The sequence below is a fragment of the Microtus pennsylvanicus genome, chromosome X (assembly GCF_037038515.1).
Source record: "Microtus pennsylvanicus isolate mMicPen1 chromosome X, mMicPen1.hap1, whole genome shotgun sequence".
Classification (NCBI taxonomy): domain Eukaryota; kingdom Metazoa; phylum Chordata; class Mammalia; order Rodentia; family Cricetidae; genus Microtus; species Microtus pennsylvanicus.
The window spans coordinates 49,870,239-49,894,294 of record NC_134601.1 but is presented as its reverse complement, the minus strand read 5'-3'; the positions used below and the strand labels follow the sequence as shown (position 1 = coordinate 49,894,294).

The 24,056-nt window shown below is 36.7% G+C and overlaps 1 protein-coding gene across 6 annotated transcripts in view; it reads left to right on the top strand.

Annotated features, from left to right (window-relative positions):
- Positions 1–24,056, top strand: part of Stag2 (STAG2 cohesin complex component) — a 124,776-nt gene that overhangs the window by 32,638 nt on the left and 68,082 nt on the right. For all 6 annotated transcript variants that reach the window (XM_075958519.1, XM_075958515.1, XM_075958518.1 and 3 more), the window contains exon 2: positions 20,065–20,204. In XM_075958519.1, the coding sequence (XP_075814634.1) occupies positions 20,161–20,204 (44 nt within the window). In that variant the 5' untranslated portion in view covers positions 20,065–20,160. The remainder of the gene's footprint in view (positions 1–20,064; positions 20,205–24,056) is intronic.

Below are 24,056 nucleotides of genomic sequence, written 5' to 3'. Positions count from 1 at the left end.
TTACTGATTTACAGAGTGAGTACCTGGATGTGGAGCCTGTGGTTATCTTTTTTTGTTTTGTTTTGTTTTTTGAGACAGGATTTCTCTGTGTCTTAGCTGTCTTGAAACTCACTTTGTAGATCATACTGGCCTCAAACTCACAGAAATCTACCTGCCTCTACCTCCCAAATTCTGGGATTAAAGGCATTTGCCAACACTGCCTGGCTGCTGGTGACTATCTTAACACATATTTCATATGGCTTTTTTATATACTAGAATTTTCGAGAATATCCCTGTCGTAGTTACACTTCTTTTTTTTCTTTTTTCTTTTATTGAGAAAAGGAGAAAAAAAAAACAAGTTTCCACCTCCTCCCAGCCTCCCATTTCCCTCCCCCTCCTCCCATCCTTCTCCCCCCTCCTCCCACCCTTCTCCCCCTCCCCCCACTCCTTTCCCCCTCCCTCTCCAGTCCAAAGAGCAGTCAGCGTTTTCTGCCCTGTGGTGAGTCCTAGGTCCTCCCCCCTCCGTCCATATCTAGGAAGGTGAACATCCAAACTGGTTAGGCTCCCACAAAGCCAGCACATTACGTAGGATCAAAACTCCGTGCCATTGTCCTTTGCGTCTCATCAGCCCTCATTGTTCGCCATGTTCAGAGAGTCCAGTTTTATCCCATGCTTTTTCAGTCACAGTCCAGCTGGCCTTGGTGAACTCCCAATAGATCAGCTCCACTGTCTCAGTGGGTGGGTGCACCCCTCGTGGTCCCGACTTCTTTGCTCATGTTCTCCCTCCTTCTGCTCCTCATTGGGACCTTGGGAGCTCAGTCCAGTGCTCCAGTGTGGGTCTCTGTCTCTATCTCCATCCATCACCAGATGAAGGTTCTATGATGATATGCAAGATATTCATCAGTATTGCTCTAGGATAGGGTCACTTCTAATGCTGTGAAGAGACACCATGACCATGGCAACTTTCTTATAAAGGAAAACCTTTAACTGGGGTGGCTCACTTACAGTTTCAGAGGTTCAATAGATTATCATCATGGCAGGGAGCATGACTGTGTCCAGGCAGACATGATGTTGTACTTAGTAGCTGAGAGTTCCACATCTTGTAGGCAACAGGAAGTCAGCTGAGACACTGACACTGGGCGGTATCTTACGCGTAGGAAATCTCAAAGCCCACACTTGTAGTGATACACTTCTTCCAACATTCCATATCCACTCCAAAAAACCATACCTCCTAATAGTGCCACTCCCTATGAGATTTTGAAGGACAATTACATTCACACTACCACAATCCATCCCCCTTTCACCCGTGGAGGGATTTGCATTTAGGGCCTTGTGCATCTTAAGCAAGTGTTCTACCACTGAGGTAGACACACCCCGGCCAAAGAGAGCTGCTCTCTTAGAGATATTAATTTTCCTTCCTTTAGTCATTAAAGAGACCTACAGATTGGGAGAGTTACAGATCCACTTCAGTAAGTATAATTACTGAATACAATACTTTACAATAAAATTAATGGTAAGATACACCTGTTGAGAGTCTTTTGTTCAAGATTTTACTAGAGATTTTTTTTATGTATGCAATTTTGAAGAAACTATTGCTTTTTTGCACTGATACTATGAAATTTTTATTGCATCCAGTGAAGATCTTAATATTTAGGGATTTCTGTGTGGTAGTTTTAGAATCTAAATACAGCAGAAGGAAATGGAACCCTTTATGGTTGGACATTGAGTGATTCAGAGTATTTTATGAGTATAATCCCATTTATGTTTTGAACAGCTATTAATGTGGATTAATTTATAAAACAGATAAATTTGGGAGAAAATGTGCAGAAAATGGTTTTAATCCAGAAATTTGGCTTTTTCTTTCTGTATCTCTTTTTCCTCCCTTGAACCATATCACCAAAAACTCCCAAACTTTTGATTGACACGACTTTGCTAGATAGCTTGGGCTGGTTTTATATTTCTTTATCTTCCTATATCACCCCAAGTTCTGGGATTGCAAGAATGTACCACTACACCTGGTAAATTTTGTTTCTGAATATCTGTGTTGCTTTAAACAAAGCTCTTAACCTTTTAAAAATACAGTGTTGATCTTTGAATTTTTTTAAGATTGCATTTTATACTTGGGCATGATATAATACACATTTAATCTCAGCATTTAGAGGGCAGAGGCCGGTAGATCTCTGAGTTGAAGGTAAACCTGATCTAAATAGTGAGTTGCAGGCTAGCTGAGGTTACACAGTAAGACTGTCTCCAAAAGGAAACTGCATTTTCTTTAGTATGTGTGCATGTGCCCCCAAGCATGTTGGTGTCATGGTGTTTCTCTCTGTGTGTAGATCAGATTGAATTCAGGTCCTGCCCCTTTACCTGCTGAGCCATATAGAGTTTCAGCCAGGTCAGAACTCCTAGTGAGAACCTACCTCACCCCTCTGCCTGCCTACAGAAAACATACCAGTAATTGAAATTGTTGCAGTGTATAAGTGTCTGGAGCTGACCCAAAATGTCCCAGTATCATGCAAATACTCATTTCACCAGTGTGACTGTGTTTGCTTTCTATGCAATATTTTTTTTTTCGAGACAGGGTTTTGCTGTAGTTTTTGAGCCTGTCCTGGAACTAGCTCTTGTAGACCAGGCTGGCCTCGAACTCAGAGTTCCGCTGCCTCTGCCTTCCAAGTGCTGAGATTGAAGGCGTGTGCCACCATTGCCTGGCACAATATTTTTTTGTAGTGCTGAATATCCTAGGACCTTACCTCACCTAGGCAAGTTCTGTTTTCTGAGCTATGTTCTGACCACATTTGTATGCAAGTTTGTTACATATGTAGATATGTGATTATGATTTGTGGTACTCATTTATTACAGTCATCTACCTGTCTTTATTTTGCCCCTAGTCCCTGTTAGCCACTGTAATCTGTTCATAATTTGACATTTTTAGGATAGTAAGATAAGTAGAAATCATTCAGCAGACAATCTGAACTGTGTCTTAAAATTCAGTATAATTCCCTTGAGATCTATTGAGATTATTATATTTCAGCAATTTATTTTTTTCCATTGCTTAGATATATTCTAGGTTTACCTGTAAAGTATTTGTTTAACCATTCACTTGTTGAAGTGGTTAAATTAGTTCTTAGGGTTGTCATAACAAATTCCTACACATTTACATAGATGACTCAATGTGAGAAATTTATTCTGGAGTACAGAAGTCAAGATCAAGGTGTTGGCACAGTTGGTTTCTTCTGAGAGCTGTGTTCATGCCTTTCTCCCTAGTTTTTGGCAGCTTGCTAGTATGCTTTGGTGTTCTAAGTTTATAGAAGCATCGCCTGCTTCTCTGCATTCATTTTTCTTTTTTATTTTTTTCCAAAGTGCTTATTATTAATGTGAAAGGACCTGCCTTTATTTTCATGTGGTACTTTCTCTATGTAATTTCCCAATTCCCATTTAGTCAGAACTCTTATTATTCATTGTTTTAAGGCTCACAGTAATGATCTCATTTTAACTTGGTAATTTTTTTAACCCTCCCCTCCCCCTACTTCAAATAATTTCACATACCAAAGTACTGGAAGTTAGGACCTGTGACTTATTTTGAAACAAAGTCTTGTTCTGTAACCTCCTCTTGCCTAGCATTTGAGTTCCTCCTCCTTTCTTATAATCCTACCTAAGTGCTGATATTATAGGTTTCCACCAACACTCTTGTCTTTAACAGAACTTTTGTGGGACATAATTCAGCCCATTATGATTTCTTTCAAATTTTGCCTATTACATGCATACAGTTTTGTAAAGCCGTGGGTTTCATTTCTGTGGATAAATGCTCTGGGGTAAGATTGCTGGTTGCTATGGTAAGTGCACGACCAGTGTTTAAGGAAACTTCTAAGCTTCTTGCAAGAGTGATTACCATTTTATGTTTTCAACAGAAATATGTTGGGGGCAGTTTCTCTGTATCTTTTGCTGGTTTTGATGTCACTTTTTAATTGTGGTAATTATGAGCGGCATAGTGATATTCTGTCTTTAATTTGCATTTCTCTCAATTTTAGCATGTTTAAACCATTTCATTGCTAATTGTCTCATACTTAAATTTTGATTATATAATAATGCTTGATGCTAAACTGAAGACTAGGAAAACATCCTACCACGGAGCTACATCCCAGCTCAAAACTTTGAATTACCATAATTATTCATTTTCTCTTATGATATAAAAGTAAAGTTAGAAGAAGAGAATATTAAAACTATAGTATGAGGCTTAATTTTTTTCCTGCTTCTTAGTCTTCCCTCTGTGTGTGTGTGCGTGTGTGTGTGTGTGTGTGTGTGTGTGTGTGAGAGAGAGAGAGAGAGAGAGAGAGAGAGAGAGAGAGAAAGACCTTACATGTGTTGCATCCCCAGCTTTAATTTAATCTCAATTTTTTGGCCTTAGAAATCATACCCCCAAGAATAAAAATGGTGCATTTAATGTCACTTGATATAATACGTGCTTTCTTTGTGTTCTCATGTAAGATCTAATTTGATACACACGATTAAGTATGGTTTAGTTTCATTTATTGAAGGAAAAATTGGTTTGCCTATTTCAAAACTTTTAAAATTATACAGAAAAGTAGACACTGCACCCTTCAGTCATGTTATCATTCCCTACAGGTCATTTCAGGTCATTGTCAAATTTTTCTTATTCAATTCTTCCAGTGTTCTCCCCTCCCTTTCTTTCTCTCTCTGTGTCTCTGTCTCTGTCTCTCTGTCTCTCTGTCTCTCTGTCTCTCTCTCTCTCTCTCTCTCTCTCTCTCTCTTTTTCTTCTGAGACAAGGTTTCTCTCTCTAAGAGCCCTTGGATGTCCTGGAACTTGGTGTGTAGAGCAGGCTGGCCTCAAACTCAGAGATTCACCTGCCTATAACTCCTGAGTGCTGGTATTGAAGGTGTCTACCACCAGCACCCAGCCTTCTCTTGCTTTCTTTAATTTGTCTCTTCTGGGTTGTGCGAGTTATCAAACCCAGGGCCTTGTGGCTCTAGTCAAGTTACACTACTGCTGAGTTAAATTTCTAAACATTTAGCATTTGTTTTAAATTGAATTTTTATTAATTGCATGTGTAGAAGTTCTTGCATGCCCATGTATGCCATGGCCTTTGTTGGAGGTTAAGAGGACAGTTTGCTGGCCTAGGTCCTCTCCCCTTCCATCATGTTGGTCTTGGAGAATCTGGATTGAACTCAGGTCTTTTGGCTTAGCAGGAGGTGCCATACTGAGCCATCTCAGCACCCTCCACTCAGAATTTTATTTAATGCATATACTTCCATTCATGCACACACATTGTTATTTCACAGCCTTTTCCCTTGTGAATGTTAGTATGTTGATAACACTGCTTTATGAAAACTTGGTAGTAGATGTTGGACCGCCTAGCGGAAGATCTGCAGGAGGTTGATTTTTTTTTTAATGATAAATATGTAGAACTCCTGAAAGTAGTTGAATCTACAGAATTGATTTCTGAATTATTTCATGATCTACAAGTTGCAATCACTTATAAAATACTAGATTTTCTGGTAACTAAGTTAAAAATGTGCATACTAGTGAATAAATTCTTCTTGTTGCTCAGTAAATTTTGGTAGAGAAATGTAGGAGAAGTTGCTAACATGTTGGTTTCTTTTTCATCTCTGTGACTAAATAATATGACAAACAATGGAGGAAAGTTTTTTCCCCAAAATTTCAGGACATAATTGTAAGAAGGGCATAAGGAAGCATAGGAGCTTACCTTATTGCAACCAGAAAACAGAGATAATGCTCTTGTGCACTGTAAAGATTTGTTACTCCTATTAGTTTAATAAAATGCTGATTGGCCAGTAGCCACTTAGGATGTATAGGTAGAGTGACCAGATTAAGAGAATTCTGGGAAGATGAAAGGCAGAGTTGTCAGTCATCAATTCAGAAGCAGAGGAAAGCAAGATGAGAATAAAGGTACCAAGCCACATGGCTAAATATAGATAAGAATTATGGGCTAATTTAAGCTATAAGAGCTACTTAATATAGGCCAAAGGGTTAATAATTAGTATAAGCTTCTGTGTGTTTATTTGGGACAAAATGGCTGTGGGACTGGGTAGGACAGAAACTTCCGTCTGCACGGTAGAGAGAATGTCTGCTCCTAGTGGGTTTCCTTCTTCCTCTTTTATTCCTATTGGACTTGCAGTCTGCATGTTGCCTCCTGCTTCGCGGTGGGCCTCCCCACTCCCTATTTAATTCTTTCTGGAATGCCCTTACATACACACCTGGAGGCATGATTGCTAATCTTCTTAACATTTTTCTGTCCAATCAAGTTGACAATCAAGATTAGCATTCACAAAGTAGTAAATTGTTGTGGTTAGCCAAAGGAGGTTACATGAAATTAACCTGTGTGGAGACATAATCAAGCATATTCAGGAAAATGATATATAAGTGACATATTTGGTAAATGTAAACAGAATAATTTATATGAAGCAGTTGGAAAAGAAAAACTTTTGTTTTTTATTTTAATTGAGAATTATTAATCAGTAGAGCTAAGCACTATCATTGGGTGAAAGAGAAAGGGGAAGTTATTTTATGGGTTTTCAGCTATGGATTACAACATAAAATTGTCCGTATTTCCTTACAATGTAAATAAATTATGCAAGACTGATCAAAGCCAATATAATTCAAAAAGTCAATTCATTAAAAAGGTATTAAAGTATTGTATATGTATCATGTATTATATAAATGATATATATACATATTTAACATCTATGTATAGCTATTAGAAACTATATATTTATATATGTATATACAGCTATATACATAGATATTAAAGTATTATGTGTATCATGTACTATATATATGATATCATGCATTATATATCATGATAAAAGCATTTTGAGTACCTTGACCAAAGTCAGAACCACAGACAGACTAGAACAAGATGAGAGATCCTTACATGGGAAGAATCTGCTTATATGTATTTTTACCTTATTTATTTTATACATATTGTTACCTTATTTAACAACTGTGTGTGTGCACATGTAGTAGGATCATTACAACACTTGTTTTGCTGTAGAAGAGTTTCTAATTCAGATGGTTCTTTTCCTGACCAAAGACTTAGCAAACAAGCCAGTTTTCACTGAAGGATGTCATAATATCAGATAACTGAGAATTTTTCCGTGGTTGTAGTTTCGGGTTCACTGCTGTGTGCTTTTGGGTTAATTCAAAGCATAGGCACATTAGTTTTACTGTATATTTATTTTAAATAATGTGTTGTAAAATATTTAATGTTTTCTGAGTTCTTAATTTGCTTCATTTCTTAGAATACAGATAGTCCTTTTAAGGATGTTTTGTAAGGTGCTTTAATTATTGTATTAGGTGGCTTAGAAATAGACAGCCTTTTGATTTTAGATACTCTAGGAAGGTTTTCAAAAGTCCAATCATCTTAGAATCTGAAATTGGGAGTGCTTTGTTTGCATATACTAAATTGCATAGATAGGCAATGAAAATGGAATGGGTTTCAACATAAAATGTAGAGTCTCTGGTGAGGTTTAGAAGAAATAATCTAAGCACACACAATATTTTAATATCTTTTTAATGAATTAACCTTTTTTGAATTATATTAATGTGGCTTTGTGACAGTATTGCATAGTGTATTTGCATTGTAAGGAAATACATTTTCAGAAAATTTTACATGTTGTAATCCATAGCTGAAAACCCACAAAGTAATTTCCCCGTTCCTTTTCCTTTATCATTGGTAAATGCCACTCTACTTTTTGTTTCTGTGGATTTTACTACCTTATGCATGGACTCACGCAGTATTTTTTTTTTTGTGACTGGGTCATTTCACATAATTACTTACTTAGGGTTCATTCTGCTTGTATGTTCTATGACAGTTCCTTTTTTAAAGAATCTGTTGTATTTATATAGATTTTGTTTATCCATTCATCTGTGGAAGGACATTTGTGTTACCTCTTGAGTAATGCTAGTAGTGTTACAATGAATGTGAGTGCAAATACTTATTCAAGCATCTGCTTTTTGTTTGTACTCGGTGAGATTACAGAATCATATGATAGCTGTTTTCAAATGCTAAGGAAGTTCTATAGTTTTTTTTAACAGGTTGCAACATTTTGCATTTCCTGCAGCAGTGCAAGGGTTTCTGACTTCTACATATCTTTACTAATAAATGTTTATTTTTTGTGTGTATTTATGTAAGTGCATATGTGCACATACATAGTGAGGGCAGAGGATAGCCTCAGGTGTTATTCTGCAAGTGCTCTTTTTTGTGAGACAGGGTCCCCAAGTTGTCTATGTTAACACGACAGGAAGTCTTTGTCATTGCTTCCCATTACTGAGATTATAGATGCATACCCACATGCCCAACTTTTTAAAAATTAGAAAATTTATTATTGTGTGTGCCACAACATGTGTTGTGAGAGGTCAGAGAAGACTTCTGTGGAGTTGATTCTTTTAGAACTGGAGTTGTTAGTCTGGTACAACCATCCAGCCATCCCCATGCCTAGCTAAAATAATTGTGTGTGTGTGTGTGTGTATCTGAGTATGCATGTATGTGCACTGTGTGTTGCCAGGACCCACAGAGACCAAAAGAATGTGTTGGCTATCCTGGAACTGGAGCTGGAAACTGTTATAAGCCACCTAATGTTGGTGCTGGGAACTGACCTCAGGTTCTCTGCAAGAGCAAGTATTTTCGTCATCAACTTTCTCTGCAGACCCATGCACAGCCTTTTTATGTGGCTTTTGGCACTTGAGCTTAGATACTAACGCTTGTGCAGACACTGACTGAGCTGTCTCCTCATCCCTTGTTTTTAAATAGTAGCTGTCCTAATTGTTTTGAAATTATACCTCATTCTAGTTTTTCTTTAATTTGGTGATTAGTGATTTCAGCAATTTTGCATATCCTTATTATCTTTTTAGAAATATCTATTTAGAAGTCTACCAAATTTTCAAACTTGAGTCCTGTTTTGTATTATTAAGTAGCAGGATTATTTATATATTCTGGAGATTACCCCTTTATTAAAATCATGATTTGTAATTTCTTCTATTCTATAGATGGGCTTTTCACTCTGGTTGCACAAAAGTTTTAATTTTAAGAAAGTTCTTGTTTAATTTTTTTGTTGACTTTAGCATCACTAAAAATAATTCTAGTTGCAATGTCGTGAAACGTTCTCTTTGTTTTCTAGAAGAATTTTGCATTTTCAGTCTCAGTAGGTGTTCCATTCTGAGTTGATTTTTGTTGAATGAGTAAGTTTCCAACTGGCTTCTTTTGCATATGGTTCTTGGTTTGCAAGTACTATTTGTTGACTCCCTTACTTTTGCGGAAGATAATTTTATGTCATATATATGAGTGTTTATTTTTAGGTTCTATGTTGTATTTCATGGATTTCTGTTTCTGTGTCAGTATTGCACAGTTTTGGTTACTGTTGTACAGCATGTAAACATAGTGTTTGGTAGTATATATTTGAGACAAGGTCTCAACTCTGTATCCATGTCTGTCCCAGGACTCTGTTGATCATGCTGACTTCAAATTCACAGGGATCTGCCTGCCTCAGCTTCAGAGTGTTGTGATTATAGTTATGCACCCAACTTGCTAGCATTTTTTGAAATCAAGCACTATGAGCCCCATAACTTTGTTCTTTTTAAAAATTGGCTTGACTGCCTGGGGCACTTTGAATTCTGTGTGAATTTTAGGAAAACTATTTCTGTTTTTGTAAAAAGCAGTGCTCCGATTTTGATAAGAATTACATTTAAACTGGACGGGATGGGGGTGGTTTACATCTTTAATTTCAGCACTCAGGAGGCAGAGGCAAGAGGATCTCTGAATTCAAGGCCAGCCTGGTCTACATTGTAAGTTCTTGGACAGTCAGGGCTCTTAAGACAGAAACCCTGTCTTAACAACAACAACAACAAGCCAAACAGAAAAAAAAAATTGCATTGTATTTGTTGCCCCCATTTAATATTATAAATTGTTAGGAGTTTTTCCTAACGTGAGCTCTCTGCTGACGCAAAATCACAATCAAGCCAAATCAAGAAATATCCAAGTTTAATGGGATTCCTGTGCTCTCTCTCGGGAGGCTGCTAATGCAGAGGAAAGAGACCACGTGTTCCTCTTTTGGGAGTTCACTTAAATACCTTGTGGGAATGGTCCTGACCACCCCCCCCTCAGGACCTGGCATGCTGGGATTTGGAGTCCAGACCAATACAACTCTCAGGCCTGGGGGCTGGGGCCTATGCTTCCAACTTAACATAAATACCTTGACTAAATAACTGACAGCTTCTTTTTGTTACTGAAAAATAGATTTTTTTCATACAATATATTCTGGTTAGTTTCCCCACCCCTAACTCCCCAAAATCTTTCTCACCTTTTTACCCACCCAAGTCTGTACAAACTATAGTAGGACAAACAAACTAACAGAAAAAAGAACCAAAGAAAAATACAAGAAGCATATACAGATGCTGAGACATTTGCACGCACAGAAATCCCATAAAAACCAAAGGCAGAAACCATAATATTTAAGCAAAAGACTTGTAAGGTTAAGAAAAAAGCCCAGGCAGAGCATTAGAAGACAAAACCTTCAAAAATACCTTTGATTTTTCTGGGCATGTGTGATATCTATCCTTAAGAAAGATTTGAATACCCAGTGAGATTCTACTGAAGAAAACTAATTTTTCCATTGAGAGTGGTTGTCTATTGGGGATAGCTTCTGGGTTAGGGGTGGGGGCTTGTGTCTATTTTTCCTCTCAGTTCTGGGACCCCATCTGGCTGCATGCTTCCACGAGTCACTGTGATTTCATATGTTCATCAGTTAAGTTGTAGTTAGAAGACCTTGTTTCTTTGGTGTCCCCCCATGACTCTCACAGTCTCTCTGCAGAGTTTTCTGAGCTCTGAGGGAGAGAGGGATTTGATGGAGACATCCCACTTAGGACTTACTTAATGTTCAAAGATCTCTCACTTTCTGCACATTTTCCAATTTTGGGTCTCTGTTCCCATTTACTGCAAGAGGAAGCATCTCTGAGTATAATAGAATGTCATTTCATTGCTATATTCCTTTAGCAGAACAGTAGTAGTATTTGGTTTTTCCCTAGGTGCATGGTCCTTCTAGGCTCAGGTTTTTTGGCTCTCTGAGCAGTGTCGGGTGTAGGTTTTATCTCGTGGGGTGGGACTTAAATCCAATCAGATAGTGGTTGTAGTCAGATAGTAGTTGGTTAGTTTCACAAAGTTTGTGTGACTGTTGGCACCAGTGCATCTTTTTATGATTTATTTATTATTTCATATGCATTAATGTTTTGCCTGCATGTATGTCTGTATGAGGACATCAGATACCCTGAAACTGTAATTGCAGACAGTTGTCAGATGCCATGTTGGTGCTGGGAATTCAAGCCTGGGTTTTTTGGACGAATAGCCAGTGCACTTAACTGCTGAGCCATCTCTCCAGCCCCAGCACCAGTATTATCTTGCAGGCTAGTCACCATTGTAGATCAAAGGGTAACTGGGTTGGTATTTACCTGTCTCCTGTGATAGCATGCTAAGTGACTTCCAGTACCATGAACTTCCAGTACCAGTCAGTAGGGGTGAAGGCTCTAGGAAGGCACCAACCAGCTTGACGTGTGTTGAATTAGTTATGTAAGTGTTGTGTTCAGCAGTAGGGCCTTATCATTTGTGGAGAGAATCTAATAGCCTTGACAATTGCCTGGGTTGTTTGGGGCTTTCCATAGGCCCCTTTGATCAATAGATGTAACTCATTCCTGGCTCTGAAGGTTTTATTTGCTGAGATGTCTAAATGGGGCTTTGTGTCCTCCGTTATTTGGTGACTGATTCCATTTAGATTACTTTCATATATATGCATATGTATGAAGAGGGCACCGCATCCCATTATTGATGGTTGTGAACACCATGTGGTTGCTGGGAATTGGAAGAGCGGTCAGTTCTCTTAACCTTTGAGCCATCTATTCGGTCCCAGATACACATATAATTTCAGAAGCTTCACTGTGTTAGGTTTCTGTACAACTTTTCAAATGGCCCTCAGTTTTAGCTTCTTCTTGTGGTGCTAGGGATTGAGTCTACAGACTTGCAGATGCTTTCGATGTAATCTATTGGGAATAAGTAAAATAGAAACAAATTCTTTGTTTCTGAATTAGCATACAAGGTAATGGACTTGATTGTGACATTTTTATACATGCTCTGTTTTTGGCAATGCATCTCCATTTCCACTCCTGGTCCCTTATCTGTAGCCTTCCACTTTCAGTACTCTACTTTTATTCACTTTTTGTATCACGTTGTCTATTAAACCTTCCACTTCCTTAAAACCTCATCCTCTCTCAGTACATGACCTATCCATACCCACTTATACACATGTAATAATTAAAACCATGTCTGCATATGCGAGAGACTGTTATATTATTTTGTCTTTTTAATTCTGGATTTTTCCTAACTAAATAATGTAATTTTCAGTCCATCCTTTTTACTGCATATATTCTGTAAAATCAGAATTTAGATTTTGCTTGAAATCTGGGTAAAACTCTTTGTCTTCATCTACTTTCCCATCAGATCTACTGTTGCCTGAAATTTTCTTTCTTTCTTTCTTTCTTTCTTTCTTTCTTTCTTTCTTTCTTTCTTTCTTTCTTTCTTCTCTTCTTCCTCCTTCTCCTTTTTTGGATTTTTTTGAGACAGGGTTTCTCTGTGGCTTTGGAGCCTATCCTGGAACTCGCTTTTACAGACCAGGCTGGCCTCGAACTCACAGTGATCTGCATGCCTCTACCTCGCCAGATTAAGCTGGGATTAAAGCTGTGTGCCACCACTGCCCTGCGCCTGAAATTTACTTTTGAACAAGTAGTACTTAGCATGAAATAAGTTGGCTAGCAATACCATGTTCTGCTTGAATAATATTGTATATCCTTTATTAGTGTTAACACCTGAATTTGAAATAACCTTGTTTCAGATATGATGTTTATAACTTTAGATATCTGTTGTTCTAGCAAATTGAAATGTTGATACCCACGATAATACACACTTGTAGGTGTTGATTTAGAATGTCCTAACAAGTTGGAAATGATGTTAATGCGATACATACTTAAATTAACTAAGTTTAAAAAGATAGATATATGTGATGTTTTAGTGAGATTTTTGACATTGTAACAAAGCAAGTTCTCTCTCTTAACTGCTGAATCTTCTTTCCAGTCCCATAAAAGTTAGTTTCGAAGCCTTGGGACCTTTAGTGTGTTTAGTTTGTCTACGTAGTTCTTTTAGAAAGGCTTTTTTCTTTTGGAGCCTTAACTTCCTAGTTAGTATTTTTAAAGATTGTAAGAGTAGATATGGGGTTTATTCTTGAGTTAGGAAATGTCATTGATTCTTTGTGGTCTTTAAGGTTTAACTTCCAGGGGGCTGGAGAGATGGCTCAGAGGTTAAGAGCATTGCCTGCTCTTCCAAAGGTCCTGAGTTCAATTCCCAGCAACCACATGGTGGCTCACAACCATCTGTAAAGAGGTCTGGTGACCTCTTCTGGCCTGCCGGCATACACACAGACAGAACATTGTATACATAATAAATAAATAAATATTAAAAAAAAGGTTTAACTTCCAGATTACCTGTTTCTGTACTCTAGGCCTTGAGCTTATGGATTCATTAGGATTGATCCACTTTGTAGAAAAGAAAATGCATTTGCAAATAATGTATGTGGTAGCTACAATGTGGTATCAAGAAACTTCTAGATTCAGAAGTTACTGCTGGTTAGAGTACATGCCATCATTGCATAATTTGTCATTCTTTGCAATTCTGTTTACTCAAAGAATTTGGCACAAACTAGGGAGCCTGCTAGAAGGAAGAAAAAATATTTTGAAATGAATAAAATTTAAAGGTCATTAATTATCAAATTGATAGTACATTTTCCTCCTTTTGAAGGTATGTAGTTATATCTAATTTAAATCATTAGCTTTTCATTTCTTACCCCGTATGCTCAAAGCTGCCATATGACATTTAACAGAGAATTGGTAGTAACTTTTCCTGTTTTAATCAACATCAGATTAATTTACAGAACAGAATATAGCTAGGCTAATACTGTTGGGAAATATTATTTTAATGTGTGTGACTTTTGTTTATGCTTCATCTGTTTAACTCTGTGAAGCTGTGCTTCTTTGTCTGTCTAAAACCCTTGATTGTTTTAATAAAGAACTGAATGGCCAATAGTTGAGGCAGGAGCAAGGATAGGCGGAGCTGGCCTGCAGAGAATATAAATAGGAGCAGAAATCTGGGGAAAGGGAGAAACAAGAGAACAAGGAGAGTAGGACATCAGGGGCCAGCCACCAGCTTACACAGCAAATCATGGAGAAAGAAGTAAAGCAAGGTATACAGAAATAGAGAAAGAGAAAAGCCCAGAGGCAAGAGGTAGTCGGGTAAGTTAAGAAAAGCTGTCAAAGAAAGCCAGGCGGTGGTGGGGCACGCCTTTAATCCCAGCACTCGGGAGGCAGAGGCAGGCGGATCTCTGTGAGTTCGAGACCAGCCTGGTCTACAAGAGCTAGTTCCAGGATAGGCTCCAAAGCCACAGAGAAACCCTATCTCGAAAAAACAACAACAAAACAAAAAGAAAAGCTGTCAAGAAGCAAGCCAAGTTAAGGCGAAGCATTTATAAGTAATAATACGCCTCCATGTGTTTTATTGGAGAGCTGAGTGGTGGGCTCCCCAAAGAGTGAAAAGAGTTAAAAAACCAACCACAACACAATATGAAGAAACCTCCTTTGCTCCTGTTAGTCCATCTGTTTGGAAGTTTCCGTTCCCTGGATTGGAGATAGCAGCTTAGTACAGTGCTTGCCTATGATAGCATGTACAGTGCCCTAGGTTAAAGCACTAGCACCACCAAAAGAAAAGTTTCTATTCCCTGCTAATCTACACTTTGCAAGTATAAGAAAGAAAAGTTTATGATGGGAATCAGTTTTTATATGCTTAACTTTTTATTACTATGGACCTGAAATTAGAATGAATCATATTTTAGCAGCATAGTTTTGTAATTCCTCAGCTTTAAAATTTTTCCAGCTGGCCTTAAACTTGTGTTCTTTCTTCTGCTTTAGTCTCTCCGGTACTAGAATGACAGGCTGTGCCACTGTATGGACCTTGTGGAGTACAATTCCTTTTCAGAATTTAACTTTTCTTGTACTAACAATAAGACTGTAAGTTACAAATTGAAAAACCACTCACATGTTGTTCAGTCTGATGTTGGCTATTTTCACCTTTTTTCCTTTTTTGTTACTATTAATATACAGTTTATAGTGCATTGTTCTTAAATGTATAATATTTACATTGATACAAAATCATAAGTAGTTTCATTGTTAAATGTTTCATTACTTACAGTGAGGTACAGCCACTTAATTCATGGTTGGACATTTAAGTAATTTGTAGTTTTCAGTGCTTGTATTATAATGTCAGTGGCATTTTGAAAGAGTGTATGCATATCTTAGATAGGATATTAATGAGTAGAAGAGTGTGACTTTGGGGAGGAACACTAAGATGACGACGTGGTGTGCATGAATTCACCAGCATTTAGCTGCTGAAGAATTTTTGTGATAGAATTAATGCATCAGCTGCTTAGGTGTTCTTTACCAGATTCCCCAGTAATACATGGATTCTGAGTGACTGTGTTAGTCATGACTCTGTTCACTCTGTTTGGACTGCTTGCGATTGAATTAAAAGTCATTTCCAACAATTATTCTTCTCAAAGGAAAAATTAAAGTTACTCTTATTTTTTAAACAGCATCGCAAAATATCAGTTTTTTTGCTTGCTTCAATTTTGTGGTATAATTTAAGTGAATTTTACAAATCAGTTTTTGTAGCTAAAGATGTAATTATTTTTATACATTTATTTATTTCACTAAAGTTTCTTCATGTATTCAGAACTGAAAGTCACTTCCGTGTGCGTTGGTTGCTTCAGATGGAATACAAGTTCTCTGTTTTGTAGTGCAACCCAGTCCCAGAAGATGTTTTTGTTATTAAATTTAACTTATAATCTAAGTTGGAATAACAGACTGTGAATATACACTAACTATAGTTAACCTTTTAATAAGAAAAAACAGAAGCTAGTTGATGCTGATGGTCCTTTCAAGGAAAATAATCCTGGAGACTTAATGCGCACTTCATGTCTGTGTTCTATCTTTCCTAGTCGTGGGGATGGCATCTCTTTTATAGTAGTTACGGAGAATCCCTATATGTGATCAAGACCTCAAACTTTTTCTTTGATATTGAGTGAGAGCTCCACCTTGTGATCTTTGAGCATATATATATTTTAAATTAATAGCCTGCAGTAGTGTTTTAATATTTTATGTATTTATTTAAACATTGTATGTTCTTAAGTTCTATTGTGTAATTAAATATATTTAAAGACATTTTTGGTGGAGAGGCAGTGTAATGGAAGACTGAACATAACACTTTGCTAGGCAAATGTTCTGCTCTATCCCCAGTCCTCTTCTTTGCTTTTTATTTTAAGACAGGCTCTCACTAAGTTTGTCAAGTCTGGACTGTCCTTGAACTTGGGATCCTCCTGCCTCGCGCCTTTTAGTACTGGGATTATAGACCTATGCCGCGAGACTTGAATGAAGGCATTATTTAATAAATTTTGTAATCTAAGTTTTTGGGAAAAAGCAAATTGTATTCACATGCAGGTATAGACATTTAAAATAAAGAAACAGTCTCAACTTTTTGATTTCTAAAACTTTGAGTTTGGAAAACATTTCTAGTAGCAACTTTACCCACTGTGTTCTCTTCTAGATCCCAAAGCAACTTTGTGATTTTTGTTAAGTTATAATGCTGTTTGTTTAGCTAATAAGTTAGCCAGATGATTAAAATAGCAAAAACTCCTGGGCAGTGGTGACTCACATCTTTAGTCCCAGTACTTGGGGAGTAGGAGCACGTGGATCTCTGTGAGTTCAAGGCTAGTTTGTTCTCTGTCGTAATGCCAGGACAGCCAGGGGTATATAGTGAGACCCTGTCTCAAATATATGAGACACTCTCTCGAGTATAATATATATATATATATATATATATATATATATATATATATATATATATATATATATAATTATATGTATTTGAAACAAGGTATCACTATACATCCTAGGCTTTCCAAAATATATGAAGTTCGGCATTTTTAGGTTTAAGAGGTATATGCTTTCTTAGAGAAATCCTTATATTTCTCTAAGAAATTTCTTGTATAGGTAGTTCCATAAGAAAGATCATTGTTCTGTTTAGTGCTACCATTGAACAATACTTCAGGTCCCACAGTTTTTGTTGGAAGTGCTCAGAGATGCAGTGACACAGCATAGATGGCTTTCGTATACTTTTAAAATCTTACCGCGAAGTGTTGGCATAATTTGTCTGAGCCTTTAAAGTTCCCTTAAAATTTCAAATAACTTTTAAAAGATTGTATAGGCCATTAGAAGACGAAGATGACATGACAAACCTTGGAAATACAGACTATTAGACATTTGTTTAGGATACAGTAATCAAAGCTGGATTACATTACTGGAGGGGAACAGTAATTTAGGGTATAAGGAAGACCATACTAATAGTAGGTATAGTTTAAAATTTTAGAGTATGAGGACCTTTTAGATAGAAGGTAAACTGAATGATTTCGCACTGTGAATTTGTTATGTTGCTGTCCACAGAATATTCTTTTTCTTTTTTTCTGAGACAATTTCAGGTAGGCAAGTTAGTCTTGAACTTTATGTAGCCATTGATGACCTTGAACGTCTGATCTTGCCTTGACTCCACAGTTCTGTGGTTAGAGGCTTACACTACCATTCATGCTGTATAAATACTTGTAAAGATTTTTTTTAAATTTCACCCTGATAATAGTATAAGCTAGGAAATAGTGCTTTGAACACATTTTTTTTTTGTCAATTCATGTTTCTTATGGACTTACTCCTTTTCTTGGATCTTATTTTCTTTTCTCTGCTCACCTTTTTCTTTCTTACTAGGGACCTAGAACTCACTGGACTCAGTGTAGTCCAGACTATCCTGAAACTAGAATATCTCTTGCTTTTGTTTTCTGATTGCTGGAAGTATAAATGTGTAGCATCACACTCAGCCTTTTGTTCCTTTATTGGAAAAGGTCATTAGAATTTCACCAGTATTTGAGCATTTATAAGATAATATTTAGCTTTACCTACTTTAAAATTATTTTTACTTTTACATGTACTTACCTATATGTGTGTGTAGGAATACTTGAGTCTTGGTGTGGGTATACATGTCTTGGTGCATATATGGAGGTCATTGGGCAGTTTGAGGTAGTCAGTTTTTTTTTCATGTGTGTTCCAGGAATTGAATTCAGATCATCAGGTTTGATGGGAGGTGCTTTTACCTACTTCATCATCTCACAGGCCTTCATGTACTTTTAGGCGACCACCAAATATTTAGGTTCTCTCTCTCTCTCTCTCTCTCTCTCTCTCTCTCTCTCTCTCTCTCTCTCTCTCTCTCTCTCTCTCTCTCTCTTTTTTTCGAGACAGGGTTTCTCTGTAGTTTTGGAGCCTGTCCTGGAACTAGCTCTTGTAGACCAGGCTGGTCTCGAACTCACAGAGATTTAGGTTCTCTTTTAAAGACAAAATCAGAACTGAAACATAAGACTGAAACCTATAAAAGGTCAAGTGTTCTGATGTATATCTGTAATCCTAGTACTGGGGAAATGAGTCAGGAGGATCAAGAGTTCAAGGTTGTCCTCAAAGCTAGTATAGGATATGTAAGGTACTGTCTCAAAAAAACAAAAAAACAAGCTCGGTTAGATAGCTCAGCAGATATAAACATTGCTACTCAAATCTGACAACCTGGATTTTATCTCTGGAACCTAAATAAATATGGAAGGAGTCAGCATGACAAAGTCCACTGACCTCCACATGTGACACATAGTCGTATAATAAATAAGAAAGATTTTATATTTTTTTATGGTAAGACATTCAGACATTAGCTTTTAGCCTTTTGGCCCTCTCCCTCTCTGTTATATACTAGTCATTCAATAGCACATCATTTTTTCGTTTAGGAGGTATACCTGTGACCTTCAAAGTTAGAAAGCAATTCCTTTCTCATGCTCAGATTTATACTTAATTTGGTATAAAGTGTCATCTTTTTGTTTGAGATACATTCTTGCTATGTAGACTAGGCTGACCTCAAACTCATGACTGCTGGGGTTATAGGTGTATGTCACTAAAAGTAGCATTCACTCTTTTTTTTGTTCTCTTTTGGTGTTTTTGAGATGATTTCTCTGTGTAACCCTGATTGTCCTGGAACTCACTCTGAAGACCAGACTGGTCTCAAACTCACAAATATCCACCTGCTTCTGCCTCCCAAGTTCTGTGATTAGAGGTGTGAGCCTGGCAACAAGTAGCATTCTTGTGTTTCTGTGACTTTTGTTTTTATTTGTTGTGTTGGGAATCACACTCAAGCATGCTGACCAATGTTATTCACACTGTTTGTGTATGCATCAAGAGGGGAACAGATCAAAATCATTTTTACATTTTTTTACTCTTTTCAACAGAACATGGTATTAACACAATAGCTGTTTATTAGTAAACCAAAACTTTTGCTGTATCAAGGGTAGAAAAACTTATTCTTTTCAAATTATATCTTAATATGTTTTTAAATGCTCCTTTAGCCATGTCTGAATACCATCAGTAAAAAGATAAAAAGATTTAGGCATATTTATTATATTATGATTTAAACTTTTTTTAGGGACTTCGACTTTAGTAAGAGCAATATTCTATTCCTTTTTAATATGTATTTATTTGTATATGCATGATGTTTATGTGTGCTTCATGTTGTATGTATATATACACATGAGAATACACATAAAAACAAGTTTGTATATACATGGGTAGATTAATGGATGGAGAGAGAGGAACACACAGAGAACAATCACAAGGCTAGGAGTCATGAGATATTTTAAACAAAACTGTATGATACAATCATCTTTGTTGTGTTATTACTGTAGCTCTGTAAGAGTTCTTAACATCTAGCCAAATGGAAGAGAACAAAATACTTATTTACTAAAACACATTAAGAGACATTGGGGAATTTAGCTTTTGAGTGAATATTTCTTGATGTTTGTGGTGTATTTATAATGAATATTTTCTCCTCTTTAAAGGAACCGTCTTTCTGAGAGGAAGCACACCGTCATTTAACTCACATAAATATATGAATATATTTCTGACATTGGGGTGTTCCAGAAGATGATAAAGAAATGATAGCAGCTCCAGAAATACCAACTGATTTTAATCTACTACAGTAAGTACTTTGTATTGTTGTAATGTTTAAGGATTTGTCTTTTCTCACAAAATTGAAATGATAATTTTGATTAAATTACTTCTCCTTGTTCTTAATATATAAGTTAGCGTGTATGTTTTCGAAGTTTATTTTAATTGGTAGTCATTGAATTTTTTTAGGACTTCTGTAATATTTTGGATCTATTTTTAAAATTTACATATGGTACATTATACTATCACTTTGCAAATATTTATTTTATTTTCAGTTATGTGTATGTGCATGTGTCTATATGTGGGTATGTGTATGTATATGCAGTTGCCTGTCAAAGCCAGAAGACAGCGTCAGATTCCCTGGAGCTGGAGTTACTGGGAAGTGAACACTGCATGAGCACTGCATGCTTTTAACTACTGAGAAATCTCTCCAGCCTCTACTATAATTTTTTGATGGGAAGTTTTGAGTCCATTTTTGGTATTGTAGTGTGCCTTAGTGGCTGTGGAGAACACCATGACCGTTATGAAAGAGACACCATGATTCTTAGAAAGAAAGCATTTAATTGGGGCGCTTGCTTAGCAGTTTTAGAGGGTTGGTCCATGATCATCATGGTGCGAAGCAGACTGGCATGACACTGTAGCAGTAGCTGAGAACTTTACATTCTGATCTGTAGGCAGTGGGTAGAGAGAGGAGAGACTTCTGTTGTGGGCTTTTGGAACTTCAAAGCCCACTTCTCAAATGACACATCTTCTTCAATTAGGCTACATTTCTTAAACCTTCTAAAATAATCAGTAACTGGGTACCAAGCATATGAGCCTATGGGGGCTATTCTTTTTCAAATCACCACATAGTACTAGTTGCTTTGAGGGAGAATATCAAGATTATTAAAAATGTCAAATCTTTTTGTTAATAAGGAATTATACCATACATAAGTATTTAGGTTGTCACATCAAGATTTGTTTTTAAATCAAATGAGGGTAAGACATGTCATTCGTTTCAGAAACAAGTTATATACATATTGGTCTAAAAATGTATGAATGCTTGATAACTCACCCATTTCCCTATCCTGTCTTTAAAATTACCTATACTCTTGAGGCTGAAGAGATAGCTAGTAGGTAAGAGAACTTGTTGCGTGCAGAGCTACCAGGTTCATTTCCCAGTACTCACATAGTCTTCTTGTATCATTCTGGTTCCAGGGACACCACTGGGCACTAGGCATGCACATGGTGCACAGATATACATACATGCACATAGAGCACTAATACCTATAAAATAAACATCTAAGAATCACTACCTATACCCTTTAGTTTGCTTTTATTGTAATTATCCCTTTTTTTTCTTAGTTTCTTCTTTTGGTGGGAAATAGTAGCTCTTGCAGTATTTCCTTTTTACTGGGAGTAAAATGTATGCTACCATGCCTGGATATCAAGTTCAAGGCTAGCCTGAGCTATATAATGAGATCTAGGTCTCTCTGGGTTATACAGTGACTCTTTCTCCTGTCTCTGTAAGAGTCATATTATATGCACACATGTAGATGTGGGTGAATTTTTGTGAAAGGGTCTCACTATGTAGCTGTGGTTGGCCTATAACCAACAGGGGAGGGAGGGAGGGAGGGAGGGAGGGAGGGAGGGAGGGAGGGAGGGAGAGAGAGAGAGAGAGAGAGAGAGAGAGAGAGAGAGAGAGAGAGAGAGAGAGAGAGATCGAGAAAGATCCATTCACCTCTGCCTTGCAAGTGTTGGGATTAAAGGTACACACCACTATGCCTGTATCTGTTTTTATATAAAGTAATGGTTCCTTGAGGTGTCTGAATAAAAATAAGCCCTTAAATTGCCTGTAGATCTGCTTGGCTTTATTTTAACATACACACAATTTCTTGTTAGATCCTGTTAGATTATGAAACTTGATTTAGTATAAAAGTTTGGATAAAACTTTTGACTATATAGATACTATTTTACATAGGAGCCAGTTTCTGCATTTGTTAATGTGTAGCTTTTCATATTCTTAATAATTTTTGTTTGGTTGAGATTATGAGTATTGGGGTTTTGCTAATAGTATGGCTTTTTCTTGATGTTCTTGGATTAACACAGGACCTTATGCATACTAGTATTTGCTATTGAGTTATATAGACTCCAAAAGTTAGGCTACACATAGCCTAAGATGACCTTGAACTCATGCAACCCCTGCCTTCTCAAGTTTTTGGGTTGCAGGCATATACTACCATGCTCATTTTTATGCATTTCTACTCAATAAACCTAGGGCACGCTAGCCAAGCATCATGCTGAGTCACATCTTTAGCCCAATCTATGATATTTTAATCACAGTATATTGTTGCTATACATTAAGGTTTCTATGGAAAAATAACATCTTCAGTCAGACTTTCTCCAAGTCTTGATTTTTTTTAAAAAAAAGGAGTTAGTGGGCCACGTTTAGTGCTGCATACATGCCTGTGATCCTGGCACTTGTGAAGTGGAGTCAGGAAGATTGAGAGTTTGAGATCAGACTGGGCTTCATAATGAGGGCCTGCTTACCAAAGTAAAACCATTCCTCAAATAGCAAATTCTTTTCATGAAGATGTATAGGACAGTGTAAGAAATTAAGACAGGTATGCCTTCTTTTATGAGCTCTTATTTTAAAGTTAAGAAAAAGATTATACAATTTTTTATGTACATCAAGATTCAAGATCATTAAAAAGTTTATACTATAGATTAGAGTATTAATGTATAATACTTTAATATGGATCTGTAATAGGATAATGGATAATTAGGATTGATGAGAGTAGAATAAACAGCATTTGCTTGGGGATATGAGATGTAAAGGACAGTGAGAAAAGAAGATTCATTTAGTCCTGATATTAGTAGATGAGTCCTATATCCAACCATAGAAGGGTTATCTCAACATTTTTGTCACCATATTAATAAATATGTCATTTCACCTATGAAACAGTGTAATTTAGACAGAATTGGGGAGAATTTATTTTTTTCAGTGTGGGGGTTAAATTCCCATTTTGATGATTCAGTTTTTATTCCTAGTGACTTATTCTTGTGGTTTAGGTTGTTGGGAGGAATAAGAATGTTCTTGAGCCTTTGGCTCTTCTGTGGCCATTAGAGTATTGGGAAGGCTACTGTTCAGATTTTTAGCAGTTACTGAGCTTAGAGTTAGTGCTTCCCAAGTACCTGGGAAGGAAAGAATATAATTTATGTATGAAAATATTTAAAAAGGTTTTAATTACTTTGCCATACTATATTTAATTATAGAAGAATATCAGTGACAGCCATATTTTTAAGTTTTTGTTTTGTTTTGTTTTTTGAGATGGTGTTCCTCTGTGTAACAGCTTTAGCTGTCCTTGAATTCATTTTGTAGACCAGGCTGACCTTGCACTAAAGGGATCTCCCTGCCTCTGCCTCCTGAGTGCTGGGATTAAAGGCGTGCACCATCACTGTCCAGAAGCAATCATCTTTTAAATTTCATGGTTAAGGTTATAGTAGTTAATTGAATAGAATTAGTACTCAGAACTGGTATTTATTACATCAACATGATAGGGCACAGTTAGGATTCACACTGTCTTCAGTATATTGTTTTAATTACTTTGTAGGTAAGTACTATAAATAGTAATTTTTCTTTGTAGTATGTTAACCATTACTTTAGATTTAGGAAGTATTCCTACCTCAACAGTGTCTGGACAGCTGGTAATATTAAAGGAATAAAAACAGAAATAGAAGAAATCTAGATAGAAAGGATTGCCTTTATAAAGGTAGTCTTTCCCTTTGGTTCCATTTATTTGAAGCAGAACTGACTCATTTTCAATGGCTATACCGTTATCTTTCATGGTGGCTTTATTGTGAAAACCCAGTGGTTATGTAAATACCAATATATATATCTTGC